The sequence below is a fragment of the Hylaeus anthracinus genome, unplaced genomic scaffold, assembly GCF_026225885.1.
Source record: "Hylaeus anthracinus isolate JK02 unplaced genomic scaffold, UHH_iyHylAnth1.0_haploid 11978, whole genome shotgun sequence".
In the NCBI taxonomy this organism is placed as follows: domain Eukaryota; kingdom Metazoa; phylum Arthropoda; class Insecta; order Hymenoptera; family Colletidae; genus Hylaeus; species Hylaeus anthracinus.
This window is the reverse complement of record NW_026534326.1, coordinates 2,473,082-2,489,107: the sequence shown is the minus strand read 5'-3', so window position 1 is coordinate 2,489,107 and position 16,026 is coordinate 2,473,082. Positions and strand designations below refer to the sequence as shown.

The 16,026-nt window shown below is 37.9% G+C and overlaps 4 protein-coding genes and 1 long non-coding RNA gene across 6 annotated transcripts; 2 read left to right on the top strand and 3 right to left on the bottom strand.

Annotated features, from left to right (window-relative positions):
• The first annotated feature begins 944 nt into the window (after positions 1 to 944).
• Positions 945 to 5,455, top strand: LOC128896899 (transmembrane protein 98-like). Its single transcript, XM_054160476.1, has 5 exons — positions 945 to 1,178; positions 3,299 to 4,137; positions 4,194 to 4,303; positions 4,388 to 4,520; positions 4,583 to 5,455. Exons 2-5 carry the CDS (start codon positions 3,979 to 3,981, stop codon positions 4,856 to 4,858), a joined length of 678 nt encoding a protein of 225 aa, XP_054016451.1. The 5' UTR covers positions 945 to 1,178; positions 3,299 to 3,978; the 3' UTR covers positions 4,859 to 5,455.
• LOC128896894 (DNA repair protein XRCC4-like) lies at positions 1,172 to 3,292 on the bottom strand. Its single transcript, XM_054160469.1, has 2 exons — positions 2,908 to 3,292; positions 1,172 to 2,825 (listed from the first exon to the last, which is right to left on the bottom strand). Exons 1-2 carry the CDS (start codon positions 3,046 to 3,048, stop codon positions 1,998 to 2,000), a joined length of 969 nt encoding a protein of 322 aa, XP_054016444.1. The 5' UTR covers positions 3,049 to 3,292; the 3' UTR covers positions 1,172 to 1,997.
• A 295-nt stretch (positions 5,456 to 5,750) lies between the features above and the next one.
• Positions 5,751 to 9,624, bottom strand: LOC128896882 (ATP-binding cassette sub-family F member 2). Of its 2 annotated transcripts, none has more exons than XM_054160437.1 (8): positions 9,506 to 9,624; positions 8,812 to 8,999; positions 8,070 to 8,473; positions 7,838 to 8,001; positions 7,549 to 7,776; positions 7,096 to 7,483; positions 6,238 to 6,429; positions 5,751 to 6,154 (listed from the first exon to the last, which is right to left on the bottom strand). In XM_054160437.1, exons 2-8 carry the CDS (start codon positions 8,990 to 8,992, stop codon positions 5,810 to 5,812), a joined length of 1,902 nt encoding a protein of 633 aa, XP_054016412.1. In that variant the 5' UTR covers positions 8,993 to 8,999; positions 9,506 to 9,624; the 3' UTR covers positions 5,751 to 5,809. The 2 variants fall into 2 exon arrangements, with proteins under 2 accessions (XP_054016412.1, XP_054016413.1); XM_054160438.1 differs by having other exon boundaries at positions 9,491 to 9,617.
• A 706-nt stretch (positions 9,625 to 10,330) lies between these two features.
• On the top strand, positions 10,331 to 12,542 carry LOC128896879 (kinetochore protein NDC80 homolog). The gene is made up of 2 exons (XM_054160435.1): positions 10,331 to 10,645; positions 10,732 to 12,542. Exons 1-2 carry the CDS (start codon positions 10,426 to 10,428, stop codon positions 12,438 to 12,440), a joined length of 1,929 nt encoding a protein of 642 aa, XP_054016410.1. The 5' UTR covers positions 10,331 to 10,425; the 3' UTR covers positions 12,441 to 12,542.
• LOC128896909 (uncharacterized) lies at positions 10,651 to 12,955 on the bottom strand. The gene is made up of 2 exons (XR_008462167.1): positions 12,820 to 12,955; positions 10,651 to 10,863 (listed from the first exon to the last, which is right to left on the bottom strand). It is a non-coding gene; the product is annotated as an uncharacterized LOC128896909 (long non-coding RNA).
• Positions 12,956 to 16,026: the final 3,071 nt, after the last annotated feature.

The following is a 16,026-nucleotide window of genomic DNA, read 5'->3' as shown; positions in this document are numbered from 1 at the left end:
TTAAATTGCAATATTCTAATATATTGCGGTCTTCCTCTCCTTAAATTCCATTATTTTAGTGTACTACAAATTTTGTCTTCATCTTAAATTGTATTATTTTAGTTTAGTATAAACTCCATCTTCTTAAATTGCAATATCCCAATATATATTGCAATTTCCTTCATCTAAAATTGCATTATTGTTGGTATACAAAAAACTTCTTATTCATCTTGAATTCCATTATTTTACTTTACTATAAATTTCCAATTTTCTTAAATTGCAATAATTTCCAATGTATCGCAGTTTTATTTTCCTTGAATTGGAATATTCTGATACGCATATCATCTTCACTAAGAGAGTATTCCACCTAATTGAGAGCCACTGGGATGATCAGAATAAAAGTGGGAATACAAACATCGGGGACATAATAGACGCCCGCCCGATGGAAATACTAATGAGGCTGAACCGTGTAAGTATAACGGATTGCGAAGAATAGCGATCGTTTTCGAAGATGCACTGGGAATTATGGCATTTGGAAATATCAAACGTTTATGGTTGCGAGAGAAATCGACTTGTAAGAGTTTCGTGTCGACGTTTCTCTATTAATACTAACAGGAAATATTTCAAACCTAAATTTATCTTACAAAAAATAATTCCTTAGCTGATACTTTATTTATTACATATTATTTAGCATCCATCTTTCTTCTCTAATTACGTAAACGAATAGCAAGCTTGAAGTTACAGCTTTGAATTAGAATACCAGTCTAAATCTGTTTGTATTTGCACTGGTTCCAGCTGGTTCAAATAAATTCTCAATAAAAAAGAAACAATAGATGCATAATTCCCCCAAAAATTAACACTAATTGGGGGAATTATGCATCTAGGGGAATCCTCTGAAGGGACAGAAAATGTTTCGATATTTTTAACAAAAATATGTCTGTATTAAATAAAATTCTAATCATTTTTACAAAAATATTTCACAATGTTTCTTATTTGCATTAGTATTCATTTACAAATTGCGATTTACCCCCATATTAGAGAAGCTAATCAATGCTATTGTTCTGTTTTATTTTCCATCGTAGAACACTGGCGACAGTGGTGCTAACTATCATAACTTCCAGAACAACCTGTTTTGCGCACGAGGTCCTGGGGAATACCTTTTGTGCACGCGTTGTAAGTGAAATGTTAATTCCATTAAGGTAAGAACATAAAATCATTTATCATAATCATATTCATAAAATCAGAGATCATTTTCAACGGAAATTGGTCAGGTGATTCCTCCAGGCCACAAACCACGCCAAACCGTACATTTTTGTCCGTAGAAGTCTGTCTTAGTAAATGATTTGACCATTTTCTGCCTCCTAAATCTAAAAATGTTGTTCAGTAGCATTGAGTAGCGTATCCATTACAATACGGATGAAGTGAGGATCCATTGCTCTTCGTACCACCCATTTCCAACATCTAAGTAACATTTCTGCGTTGCGAATAATTTGCTTCGCTTAATTTCCTTGTTACGCTACTTTAAGCTATGCTTGATTCTTGAAAACACCTTAAGATCAATTTTGATGGGCCATTTTTAATGTTTCAGGAGCTATGTCTTCAGTGGAACTTACAGATTTTGCAACATTCGCAACAAAAGAATGTTACTTCTACTCGTTTCGAAATAGTAAAAATAATGTTTGGAATTACAGCAGCAATCTCTCAGTTTTTACATACACATACATACATATGTATAATTCTGCATCTATTTACATATTTATGTAAGAAATAGTAATTGTTTTCATAAAAATGACTTTTATATACAATTTAATAAGGTTCAACTTCTGAACTGGAAATTTTGTACGATACAATGTATCTTACAAAATATTTCATATATGCGTTTATCAAGTAAAATAATAAATGATTTCAATAGACAATGATTAAGTAATTTAGCTACACTCAAAATGTAGGCAATAATTTGTGATCACCAATTGCATTATCTACAAAGTAAAAAATGATTTATATATATGTTTCTATTATTAAGAAAATAATTCTTCGTCAGATTCATCTTCAATAAAATTCAATCTACTACTTGACTTTCTGGTTTCAGAAGTGGAGCCTTGCTGTTCATTTGTAGCTTTGATTTTATTTTCTTCTGCAGCACAATTGTTTGATTTACCTTTCGTATTGTTCATAGAATCTTTAGCAGTAAATGCTATATCACTTATTTCCTGCTTAATTATGAAATCTTTATTTACAGTAGAATATGTTCTTCTAACTTTTTGCGTGCTCGTAGAATTATTATTATCGATAGACTTTCGTTTTCCAAATGTAGTGTCTATCGTACACCTACTATTTGTTTTATTATTTTCTTCATCCGATTCTGAACTCTCATCCGTGCACACGGCAAAAACTGAATCTTTGGTATCTTGTTTCATCTTTATCGAGTTTTTTAATTCTCTCAATTTCGCTTTCTTTGAATTTAAAATTAATATAAATTTTTTATACATATCCTGCTCTACACTATTTTTAACTTCTATCATCTTTTCTATATCCGAACATAGCTTCTTTTTAACGTCCATTAAATTTTTATTTTCTTCTTCTAACACACTCAATTTGTCCTGAATATTTCGATAGAATTTCAACGATCGTTGGAAATGCTCCAAAATAATTGTAACATCCAAATCGGAGTGCAACTCAATTCTTCCAAGAATCCATACACCTCTCTTCCATTCTAATGCTGTGTTTTTAATGAAAAATCGAATCTCTTGGTCCTTGCCGCAAAGTATCTTCTCTGTCTCTTCAAGATATTCTGTGGATGATTTAGATAATTCTTCGCAAAAGTAATTTACATTTTTGGTGTCCATCTGTAATGCGAAATTGTTTTTCGTTGACAAAGAAGTTTGTTAAATTAGTACTAGTGTGTTAATTTGTCACAAAAATACAAACCTTACCACAGAGTGGTGGCATGGATGGTTCCATTAACAGGACTGTAAAATGTGATGAATCCAGCCATTCAACGTAAAGTGTGTAGTACTTTGTATCGCATTCATTGTAGATTTCGCATGCACTTATTTTCATTGATGCCATAATATTCTTGTTGCCGTTGATTAAAATTAAATGATTTAAGATAAAATAGTCGATATTATCTTTGTTTAAATAAATACACACTTGTAAATTTTAATAAGAAATTACTTGTATATTATTAACATATTTTTATTAGTTAATAATGTTTTTGGTTAATTGAATCTGGACCTGTCCAGACCTGTCTGGAGTCCAGGTTACATTTTGGAGTCACAGTTTATCTCACATACTCACATAGTATACATATGACTTTCAGTGCAATGGCGCCCTCTGCACCTCATATCAAATAAAATTACCAAACTACTCCAATTAAGAAACCATTCACAAACTATAACTTTGCGATAAAATAAAAATAGAGGGAGGAAAAGAGAGTAAAAACTAAATGAGCGCAAGGTGGAAACGTGATCTATTAAATTATATTATAATATAGTCACAAATTTATTATATAACACTTGCATGATATAAAATAAAATATCGAATTACTCAAAAACCACAACTATACGATAAAATAAATCTAGAGGGGAGAAAAGAGAGTAAAAAAAATAAGTGAACACAAAGTGGAAACATGATCTAGTAAATTATATTATAATTTACTCATAAATTTATTATACAATGCTTGTATGATAGAAAATTATGCATGAAATCTGTTAGAGGATTGTTCCATCTCCCTTCTGTATAATATAGACAATGAACAATCTGAAGTACATCACCTATTAACATTAGCCTTGAGTTATGTAACAGCAAAAGATACAAGCATAAGCTTGCCGATGAATGGAGCTTAAGATTTGTGACAGTCTCTGCCTCCCACCGACTGTCACTCGACGCTATTGTTGACATTTTGCACAGAAGGGAAACAGTTTGAGCATTCATGAACTGTTCAAGGGAATTTTACATCCCTTTTAAATATTCATTTGAATAGAATTAGTTTATCGTCAAATGATGAGTTCACCGGTGTCCATAAACAACAATGGCCCTACGCCTGGTGCTACTGGTATGGAAACAGTGGTGGCTGTAGCACTCGGTGCCCTGGCTGCTGTTTTCCTTGGAGCTCTCTTAGTTCTGCTTGTTATTTGCAAAAGACAACGATGTTACTATGTAAGTAAACATTATTGATGCAACAGGACCGCAAGACTTATACGATACACTTTTAGAATCAGAAAGACTCTCCAGACTTGAGCTCAGACTTGCTAGAAGGAGAGAATTATTCTGGCTTGGGCTTAGACGCGTGGGAAAGCGAGGAATGGTTGGCTGGAGCAGAGAGGTATAATACTGGAACGATACTTGAAAGTGCTTCGAAACAGTTTCTAAACAGTTTTTAAACAATGTGATTGTAAAAAAACTACAGGTGGGTCGACGACGCTACCGGTCTAGCCCCACTGTGCATAGCTGTCTTGAGATCTTGTCACGCTTTGGCTTCGAGCCTCACCGCTATCGCAGGAACAGTGAACAGTAACACGGTTCCATTGGAAATAGTGGACGTAAGCGAACAGCTATCGATCTCATTGATTCTGAACGGTATTACAGGACTTCTATCCTTCAGGTTGCTAGACGTATTCCACCTAGAGTCGACGATGTGGTCAGAAGTTTGTATCCGCCGTTAGACGCAAGACTTTTGGAAGCTAGGGTAGCGGCATTGGTGTTGGCTGTGACGCACTTGGCATTGGTTACTAAGCACGGAGTATCGAAAAGCCACGCTAGGAAATTAGCATTCATCGACCAAGCTTTGAGCGACATGGACTCTCATTTATCAATTCTGAGGAATGCAGCACTGGCGCAGGAGGTAGCGTGCTCAGTCCCAGCTTCCACGCCAGTGTGATTAACATCCTGATGCGGTAAACATTTCTTCCAGTATTCGCTGTTTTTATATCCCTCCGTGGTTTTGGGTATTCGCGCTAAGCTTGGTAGACTCGTCTACCGTCGACGAGTTTCCGATTCACCTGAGATCGAAAAGTATACACAGTGTTATGAAAACGTTACGCGTTAATGTATTTCTATTTTTATTATGTCAAGGTCCAAAACCCAATAGTGCAATTCAAGGTTTCCTATCGACAATGTTCGGTGCTTTACATTGTATCTAATTGTAGTTATTATAAAAAATGGATACATTATTTTTCAATGACGTATTAAAAAATATCGTGAGATATACATTTAAACATTTTTTTTTTTTGCGACAAGAGAACGCTAGTTGTTGACATGGATATGCGCGGAATTCGTTAGTCTTCCATTGTTCTACTATTCGAGTGTTTATGTATAAGGTAAAAACTATATCTCGAAGACCATGTCAATTGTATTAAGTATTTATAAGTGTTTGTACACATATTTTGTATATCTATGAGAAATGAAATTAATTTATAGATAAATAGGACTTTGTAATAAAGCTGAATATTTCGAGTATTCGTAGTGATTTTTTTTTTTAAATAATATTTAAACGTGTTTTATTCTTGATAATATTTTGTAATAATCTGTATATATATCCAATATATATATCCAATTTATGTTTCTCACAGTATATCATTGATATCGGATCCCTAATTATCATCATGGCAGACAAACCATTGATCTTGCATGTTGTCACCGAATAATTCGCTTTATCATTTAAATAAATTAGCTAAGAAATCCTCGACCACTGACGACGCTACACAGCAGCGCGAATTCAGTGCTAGACAGAAACGTCCAAAAGTAAAATGAGGAAGAGGTTTTCTATATCAGGAGAAGTACACTGGAAAGAGAAATGGAACAGATGAAAATACAACCCCGGTTATTCACATTATTTGCTCCTGAATAACTCCTTCTGCCTTTTCTGGTTGTCGTTCAGAACCTTGTTCTTCAGGTGTTCCTTGTAATTTAAAATATTTCCGCTCCACTTCGTGACAGTGCCATTCTCGCATACCCAAATCTCCTCGGCCACCTGATTGATCAATCTGAAGTCGTGGGACACGAGCACCATTCCCCCGTCGAAATCGTTGATCGCGTCCGCCAGGGCGTCGATTGTTTCCATGTCTAAATGATTCGTGGGTTCGTCGAGAAGGAGCAAGTGAGGAACTTGCCAAGCTAGCCAGGCGAACACCACTCTGCAACGCTGGCCATCGGATAGTTGTCGTATTGGACACACCTGAGTAACATTTTTTCAAAAGAATAACATTTTTTCAAAAATTAGAGATCACCTCTAAAGCTTTGAATTATAAGGGAGCATACTTGTTGACGGCCAGTCAATCCATAACGACCAATTATCTTCCTCATCTCCTCGCGTTCCTTGACATCTGGGAAGGCCTTCAGCATGTAATCGAGAGGTGATATATCCAAGTCTAACAGCTCGTGTAAATGCTGATGGTATCTTGCTATTCGAAGATGGCTGTTCTTACGTATCATGCCACTCGATGGAACTAACTGTAATTAATTAATTGATTGATTGTAATTAATTGACTTCAATAAGTACTCAGTTTAACAAGGAAAAGAAAGGACCTTCACTGATTTCGTTGTAACTTTGAGCGATGTTAGATTTTCTCATACAAAAATATAGTATTGTCGGAGCAGACACTCGATACTCTTTTAGATTTGGTCTAGGTTATGTCTGTGAAAGTTGCTTACTTTAAATAAATAAACTTTACTTAGTTACTTTAAATTGCATTATTTTAGATATAGTTTCTATATTTTAGATATAGCTGATTTTATATTATTCATGTTCTTCTTTGTAAATTCCAATATTTCAATACATTGCAGTTTTCTTCTTCTTAAATTGTACTGTTTAGGTGTATCATAAATTTCTTTTCAAATTGCAATATCTTAGTTACATCTCCAAAGATAAAATCTAATTACTTTAAATTTAACCCTAACTGCCACCACATAACCCTACTTTATTCTGATAATGAAACTTCATAAATATCTCAAATATTTAAAAAAGATGTCTTCTTATGTCTGCCCCCATAATACTATATTTTCTCTATCAGGCTGACAAAATCTACCTGTATACAAAGTTTCAACTCGATGAAGGTCTTGCTCTTTCCTCGTAAGTGAAATGTAACTTTCAAATGCATTCTAGATTCTACTACTCACATCTCCATACAACAGTTTCAAAAGAGTACTCTTCCCAGCCCCGTTTGGTCCAACCAACGCGATTCTGGTATCCAAATCGATACCGAATTCTAGGTTCTTATAGATCCAAGGCGAGTCTTCGTTGTAACGAAAGCTGACATTCTGAACCATTATAACAGGGGGTGGAATAGTTCCACACGAGGGGAAGTAGAAGTTCAATACTTTGTCGTTGACAACTTTCTCAGTGAGGCCTTGCGCTACCATTTTCGCCAGGGTCTTCTCCTTTGATTGAGCTTGTCTCGCCAGCTTGGCGGAACCGTGGCCAAATCTGGCAATATAGTTCTTCATGTGCGCGATTTGATCCTGTTCCCAGTTGTATTGTTTCGCTTGATTTTCCAATAACTCCATCCTAATTTAAACAATTCTCATCAACCTCCTTTAATATATATCAGTCTTGAGAACCTTCTAACTCACCTCGTTTTCACGAAGGCTTCGTAGTTACCGGTGTAATATTTCAATTGCTTCTTATTCACGTGAATGATATTTGTACAAATGCCGTTGAGGAAATCTTGCGAGTGAGAAATAATTACGAGGATTCTTTTGTACGTCTTCAATTCTTCTTCCAACCACACGCAGGCGTCGAGATCCAGATGATTGGTTGGCTCGTCGAGTAACAATAAATGTGGTTTCACGTACAACGCTCTGAAAGAGAATATTTCAAGTAATCGTTGGAATATGTCATAAATATTTCGCGTCCGCGTACCTGGCGAGAGCGATTCTCATTCGCCAGCCTCCGGAGAAGTCTTTGGTGGCTGTGTTCTGCATTTTCGCAGTGAAACCCAATCCATGCAAGATGTGGGCAGCACGAGCCTGGGCAGTGTCAGCTGACATGTCCTCTAATCTCTCGTAAACGTCCATGAGTTGTTCCTATTTAAATAAAACGTTAGTCTATGCTTCAGTTTCTACGCTTCAAAAATATCTAAACAGATACACACCTGAGCATCCTCCTCGTCGCATTCTACTAATTCCTCCGCTAGTTTCTCTAATCGAACACGCTCCTCGTCTACTTCCATCACACACTCTAAAGCTGTTTTATTGCTAGCAGGCATTTCTCTAGTCAAGTGAAAGATATCGATTTGTTGAGGAATAGGAACTTCGCGGTTTCCAAGCACGGCTAGTAAAGTAGACTTCCCGGATCCGTTCAGACCTAGCAAACCGTAACGTCTACCGCAATTCAATTCTAACATGGTGTCCTGCAGTAGTTCACAGCCGTGGAAGGTTATAGAAAAGTTAGATATCTTTATGTCTCGACTACGGGGGTGGGAAGCCAAGGATCCTGTACAAGAACGCGCTTCTGCGTTGAGCCTAGCGTCTGCCTCCAATTTCATGCACAGTGCCTCTGCAATGATAAAAGAACATTTCATTCACCATGCTATTTTCCATTTAAATCATCACTAAACAAGACAAGATTCGTCTTAAACTCAGTTGATATCAATCGTAAAGTGATTTTCTTGCTAGTTTCCTACATCCGTAAGCTTCTATTAAGTTGATACAAGGTTTTAGAACCAGATACAGCTATGTGTGCATGAATTAATGTTAACATGGAACTACAGATTCTTCTGATACAGAAAACTAACACTAATCATTATGTGGTCGATACTAAAGTTTAAAAGTCAGTTTTCTAAGAAATCCAACGAGTATAGTATATCGCATTAAACTGATTCCTTCGGATTCTACCTTCGATACTAATGGGAGTCCCATTCGTTCCATTCTGGAGAGTACCGGAGCCAGGGCTTCCCTCTTTCCCATCCTCCCCAGTTTTCCCCTGATTTGTTTGAGCCGGTTTCTTTCCAGATTGTCTGGCCTTGGCAGCTTCTTTCTTTTTCTGCTGCTGTTTCTTTTTAGCGTCGGACGGCATGGTTCGTCTGAAATTCAACGAAATCAGCCCACTTCCTATGGAAAACTCTCGAGATAGAGGAAAGTGTTATGTAAGCCTCGGATTAGGAGCACCGCAGGCACGTGCGTTTAGGTAGCGTTTCGAAAATTCAAAAAACCTCCATAAACGGCTCGTTACATGAGCCGAGACAACGAGAAAGACAAGGACAGACGGGGTGAGAAAGGAGGACACAAGCGGAGCGAGAGAGACAGATGGAATTTTAGTTTTCAACGAATTTCTCAAGTATTCGAGCATAGATGGGGAAATAGCGGTCGTAGGAGCGATCGAGGGAGCAAAAAGCGAGACCAAACCAAGATCGAAGCCCGAGGAGATTTTTTTAAAGCCAGACGAAACGCAGGACCGCTCGAGACAAAAGAATCTTGAACCTCTCTTTGTCTACGAGGCGAATCGATCGCTCTGTGGCTATTCGGTGGTGTGTCGTTTCGTTCAATGGATAGTAATCAACGTTGTCGAGAGTACCTTTTGATAAATTACCTAGTTGTGCGCCAAAAATCGAACGATCCGTGCAACACGCGATCACACGTGCATGGATAGAGGCAAAGCCGTCAAAATGACAATATTTGCAGGATCGTACGAGAGATGGCGGCTTTCCGCGGTGAAAAACGCGCGAAGGGTCAGTTGGCAGCCATGCCTGAGCTCGAACCTTTGAGTATACAGGTGTTCCAAAAATGTTGGAGGTCTTTGAATGGGATGATTCAGGGGGTGATTTGAAACAACTTTTTCCTTAGCGAAAATGTTGCCCAAAGCTTCGTTAAGGAGATATTAAGGGAAAATGTCGACCAATCAGAGCGCGAGTTTGCCGGGTGAGCGGCCGCTCTATCGACATACTCGCGCTCTAATTGGTTGGCAACCGCGGCCGCCTAGCGCGGACTACGTGCCCACTAAACAAGATGGCCGCCATGCGTAGCCTACGCTACTGCGGCCGCTCCATCGGCATACTCACGCTCTGATTGGTCGACATTTTCCCTTAATATCTCCTTAACAAACCCTCGGACAACATTTTTGCTAAGGAAAAAGTTGTTTCAAATCAACCCCCGAACCACCTCTTCCAAGGACCTTCAAAATTTTTCGGACCCTTCTATGTAGTATTACATAGGATTTTTCATTACAATTTTTACTCTTTCAGAGTATTACTAAATCGAACTTTGAGCAAAAAATCATTCAGTTTCATTATTTTCCCTTTAACTTAAACTTTAATTTAAAATTACGTTCGATACAATTTTTCAATTGAATTTTGCCGGCGATTTCGGGTCGGTTCATGGGCTTCGCTCATCAGAGGCGCTGAATCTACTACCATACTTATAGGCTGTTTCTCTTCTATCCTATACTATGATTCAACAATTCAAAATTCAAAACATTAGCAGACTAAAGTATCAAATTTTGTTCGAATTAGAATGCGAAGCAGCTCTGCAGGGCGTAGGTCGTCCACGAATCCCGTGAGGATAAGTGTAGTTGAAAGGGAAGAGGTAAATTTGATGCGAACTGATACGAGAAAGACTCAAATTAATAAACCTAAGATTTCTACTTCTTCGGTTGAGAGTTCCCATATACCTAGACTTAGAGCAGTATCATGTGACAGATTAAGTAACAAGATAGCAGGTTTGAAGGAAACAGGTTCGTTAATTAACGCTTCGTTTAATTTCATGTTTTTAAATATATACAAAGAATGGAATCCAAACTAATCTTTGTTATCATCGTAGGTAAAACTCCTCTTCGTCATGGATCAATGACTCCGAAAACACATGGAAGTTCTAATAGAGGTCATTTGGCACTTCCAACAGGGCGCAGATCTTTGTCAGCAGATCGTGCCAGTAGTATTAGTGCTAAGGGCTCTAAAAAAGATACACGGCTCATATCAGACAAGGTGTACCAAACTCACATGCTTCATACAATCGATACATACTTTTCTAACAATCAATTCTCTTACATGCTTAATAGTAACGGCAGCATGAAACCTGTTACTTTGAAAATGTTTGTAGAAGTTTCTGCTCATTTACTGAAAATGCTAGGCATCAAACAAGGTCTTACGATTTCTAATTACGTGGAGGAATTGCCAAAAATTGCAAAGAAACTTCACTATCCGGGTGTTATTGCTAAATCTTGGTTGAAAACTGCTAATGCCATGCACTCTTGGCCTAATGTTCTAGCTTGGATTTCTTGGTTAGTAGACATTTGTCAAGTGAGAGAAATAGCTTTGGAAAAATATAATTTAGAGAATTTACCATTTGTGGGAGACGAAAGGGAAGCCAGTTTCCATAGATACAATCTCTTTGCGATGCTTGACTTTTATAATGCATGGAACGATGAAAGAGTTGAAGAAGAAGCAGCATTGGTAGAAAAATACTTACAAGAAATTGAAGAGCAACAAGGAGTCAATGAAGAGGATTTGAACAATGCATGTTTCGAGTTAGAAAAAGAAACGAATAAGCTACAGACAGTTGAGGAAAACGTAAACACAATTGATGCAGAAGTAAAGCATCTACAGGAAGTATTGGTATCCTTACGGAATGACGAAGAGAAGCAATTGAGCGACATTCGTGCAAAAGAGGAGTATACAAAAACAATTGCTTTAGAAGCAGATCAATTAGAAGCTGAGAATAATACATTGTGTGAACAAATCCGTTTGCAAAATCAACATCGCGATGAATTACTTATGATTATTGAGCAGCAGTCAATGTCTAAAGCAGAGAGAGATAAAATACTGGAGAAATGTATGGAAATGCAGAATTATACGCATCAATTTGATGACCATTTGCAAGATATACAAAAAGAGCTTTACGCAATGGACATTAAATTAGCATCTATTAATAGCAATTTAACTAAAGCAGTTTTAGCATATAATAAAGAAATTATTATGCACGTTAGTGATGATATGGGTGTAGATCTAGAAGAATTGAAAATGCCAGAAAAAGGTATAAATCATCCTGAAATTATGGACATATTAAATGTTAAAGCTAGTTTAATGGATGATCTGAAAGAATCAATAAAGAAACAAATTGTCGAGAATGAATGTTTAGTAAAATTAAATTCTAACGAATTAGAGACTCTTCAAGAGAAACTTAAGATTTTGGAAGATGAAAGCAGCGATGTTGCTAACGATATTAAAGAAAAGAAAACTCTTATAAAGAAAATAAAAACAGATGCCAAAAACGAAGAATTAAAATTAAAAGAACAAATAAAAATTCTGCAAAACGATATCAAAGAAATTCAAGATTCTATGCCAGACAGACAAAAAATTTCAGTGGAATTAGAAGAATCAACAGACAAATTGGATGCAGTTCGTAGAAGAATGGCACACATAGAAGAAAATGCAAAACTTTTCTTTGATAAATTTTACGAGATTTTAAATGACCACAGAAATGAAGTTTCCAAAATACTGGAGAAGCTGAATAAATTGGACGCCGAATAATAGCTTTGCAAAAATACAATTTAGAGAATTTACCCTGTGTGGGAAATGTACATAATAAGATAGATAAGATTTTTTTATTAAAACAAGTATTTTTTTATCCGACATACTGTCTATTTCTACCAAAACGACTGCTCGCTTTCTTTTTATTATATACGTATTCCATTATTTACATTCCTTATATCTAGATGAACAAGTCAAGTGCCCATTTTCTTTGACTGTTACGATATAGGTAGCAATAATTTTATACATGGTGACCATTATTGTTGATGCAAACAACCCATAAATAAGATGATTATTTCAACTAACAATAAGTTCTGTAGTATGCAGTCTGCAGATATTTTCTATGATCAAGAACACTATGAATCGTTTATGCACTCACATTAAGCTTAACTTTGATTAATAATAATTTAAATTCCAGCGGTGGTGGTCACACATCGTAGAAAAATAATTTTCGCTCTGCCATCTAGGGGAGATGGTGGAAATTAATTTGTCCCTAGCATAAATGGCGGGACGCAATACAGGAGCGTCTGCAGCGCCATTACGTGCAATACCAACTGTCTTGGACCTATAGGAGAACTCCCTAGGGTGGCAACACAGCAGTATGCCCTGGTACTCCCCTGGTCAGTTGTGTGCCTTCCAGTAAAACCGACTGTACCATGATTACGAAGGAAATATATTATTATTGTTAATGATAGGAGTAACTGAAACCCTATTAATATGCAAGAGCACAGTTTGATGTTTAAAAGTGGACTTACAGTAGACATACACTGTACTCGCTTCACAAAGTTTTCAAATAACCAAGAATCTCCAAGGATAGAAACTGTTTAAAATAAAGACTTTATCCTGTGCATATCCTGTTTATTAACACTGGTATTAAATCAGGAAGTTATTTTAGAGAAGTGAACTGAAGTGAACTTGTACTTTCTTGTATTTTTAGATTGGGACTAACTCTGAGTAAAGTGATAGTACTCTGTGCAAGGAAATCCAAGAATGGAATAAATATTCCCAATTCCTCCCACTGGTTAAAATTCTGTACCTAATGATGTATTCTTGGGTAAGAATGTATTCTTGCGGACAGTCAGAATGGTAGAGGGTGTAATTCAGTGGAGAAAAACATGGAAAAATAATAAAAGAACAATGGAAGAAAGGTTTGTTCAGAGAATAATGGCATGGTGGTGTTAAAATGACTGGTGATTTATAATTGCATTTAGCCTCGTTGCATCGTATCCAATTTAATGTTTCAAAGAATGTCACAGGAAAGGGGAGATTTCATAATTGAAGCATCGGGAACTGGTTCTTTAAGCGTGTCAGTTCTAAAGAGTTCTACGAAGTTAGCCAGGAGTATAAGTAGTTTTACGATTCTAAACTTGTGTATTGTTGCAATTTCCAAAATTGCAACTGTGTAACAGTATTGTTTTTGTGTGCAATACTAAAGTATAGTGTATATTCTATAATACCATAAAGATCAATATTTATTTAATGGGATAAATATCGATTGTTAAATGTACTTGTGTTGGACGATACAATTATTCAGTTAATGATAACTCACATATTTATTCGGATACAAATTTAATAAATTTTATGTGTATATAAAATAAATAATGAATAACAAATATCGATTAACGAATAACGAATAAAGAATAAGAAATGAGGAACAACTAATATCGAATAACGAATACATAGAATGAATACCGAATAAAATCAATTCCAAACCCTCCCCCACTATCGTAACGTCTCATATCATAGCGTCTCGACGCATCACCGCCGATAGCCGACCCGTGAACGTCAATCGAGCAACGTCATCAAACGAACAAATCCATTAGGACGTGTATCGTCTCCGTGCGCACCGTGGGAAATTCGAGCCGCGCCGTAAATCCAGCCCCGAAGAATCGCGTTCCTCAGTGGTTACGTGGTTCGAACTGCGGACCCGGTTAAAGAAGTGTGCTCTGATGAATGAACGAATGGATAAACCACTCTGGAAGGGGGTTGGTTAAAAGAAGAGACGGACCTGCGCCCCTGTCGGTTCCAAGTCTGCCGGTTCAACGGTGGAGGGGGCAAAGAGGGCGGCGGGACGGGCGAGGGGAAAGGCGATGGCGGGCCAAGGAGGGCGTATATACTTAGAAACGGCGAGAGGGGCTGTGGGAGGGGGGATAGGTGGGAGGAGGTGGGACGCAGGAGCGGCTGTGGGCTTAATTGCACCGCATCACAGAACGTAGTATTTCGTAGTACGTAATGGTGGGGGGTGTAATGCGTCCTCGGTCGTTCGCGTCCTCTTCGTCGGCGTCGTCTACGTTGTTATTCGTATGTAAGCCCTGCACGCTTCCTCCTGGATCGACGTATGCGTACCAGGGGCGTGTCTAGCGTCCGCACGACAGGGGGGAGACTTCCTCTCGTCTCTCAATTTTTAATAAACGGTCGACACGATACGCGTGGACCATCACATATGGATAAAATATAATATAATATATATATATATATATAATTGAAATTAATTCGAACGACTTCGAAGGTTCCCCTTTAATCGCCGACATTTTCTGACAACGAATATAGGGGGACGTTATCGACTATTTATTAAAATACAGAGGTCACCACCGAAACCCCACCATCTCGCTTGTATTCTCTCTCCTACCCCTCCCCTCTCACAGGCCACGGATTTGCATCGTCGAAAATTAATCGTTGTCCACTCCTAAAAGTGTGTCAAACGTTTGAGACCGATCGATTATCACGCCTGTGTCATACGTACCGCTGATTGGTCCGTATTATCGTCGTTTCAGCGATTCCCCTACTACACGACTAGCCAACGACGTTCCGTGTACGTCGTTCGAAATTAGGAGTCCTCGGGATACCCCAAATACCTTCTTAATACGTTATAAATACCTCGCGACCTCTGGACGATCAATTTCCATCAATTGGATTAATGTCTGGAGTAGTTAAAGTACTATGGATAACTACGAAAAAGTTTCGGGAAAAAGTGTTCGCGAAAGAGAGGAACACGTTGTCTTTTTATATCGAGCCGCGTCGATGGGACTAACAATTGATGTAGTGAATTTTGAAACTAAAATATATTTAAGACGGTGGCGGGATTAAGATGTAATATGTTTTTGAGACGGGGGGCCCTGGGAATCTTTGAGACGGCCCTGGTCGGTTGCGTGCGTGACGGGAACCCACACGCGCGCTCGCGTGTCACCGCTGTTAACCCTCGTGTAAAACGGGGGGTCCCACGGGGGGACGGGGTCGCGACTGAAAGGAAGGGGTTGCAAAAAAGGTGTGAATGCCGGATGGCATTCATTCAAATGCCGTCCAATCGCAGCATCGTACTCCAGGTCGAGTGACAGGGCCGGCGCACGTCTGAAATTATATCTCTGTTGATTCTGCGGTACACTGAGGGTACCAGACGAATTTGCAGGCCATTAAACGTCTCGTTATCAATATGAAAAGGAAATATTTATAGAGAAATAATTGAAAGTTGTATTAACACATTTCATTGTGGTCGATTCTCAATGGAGTACGTTGTGGTTTTGGGGGAATCCCGCAATTTTCGCTGTGGTTTTGGGGGAATCCCGCAATCTACGCTGTGGTTTTGGGG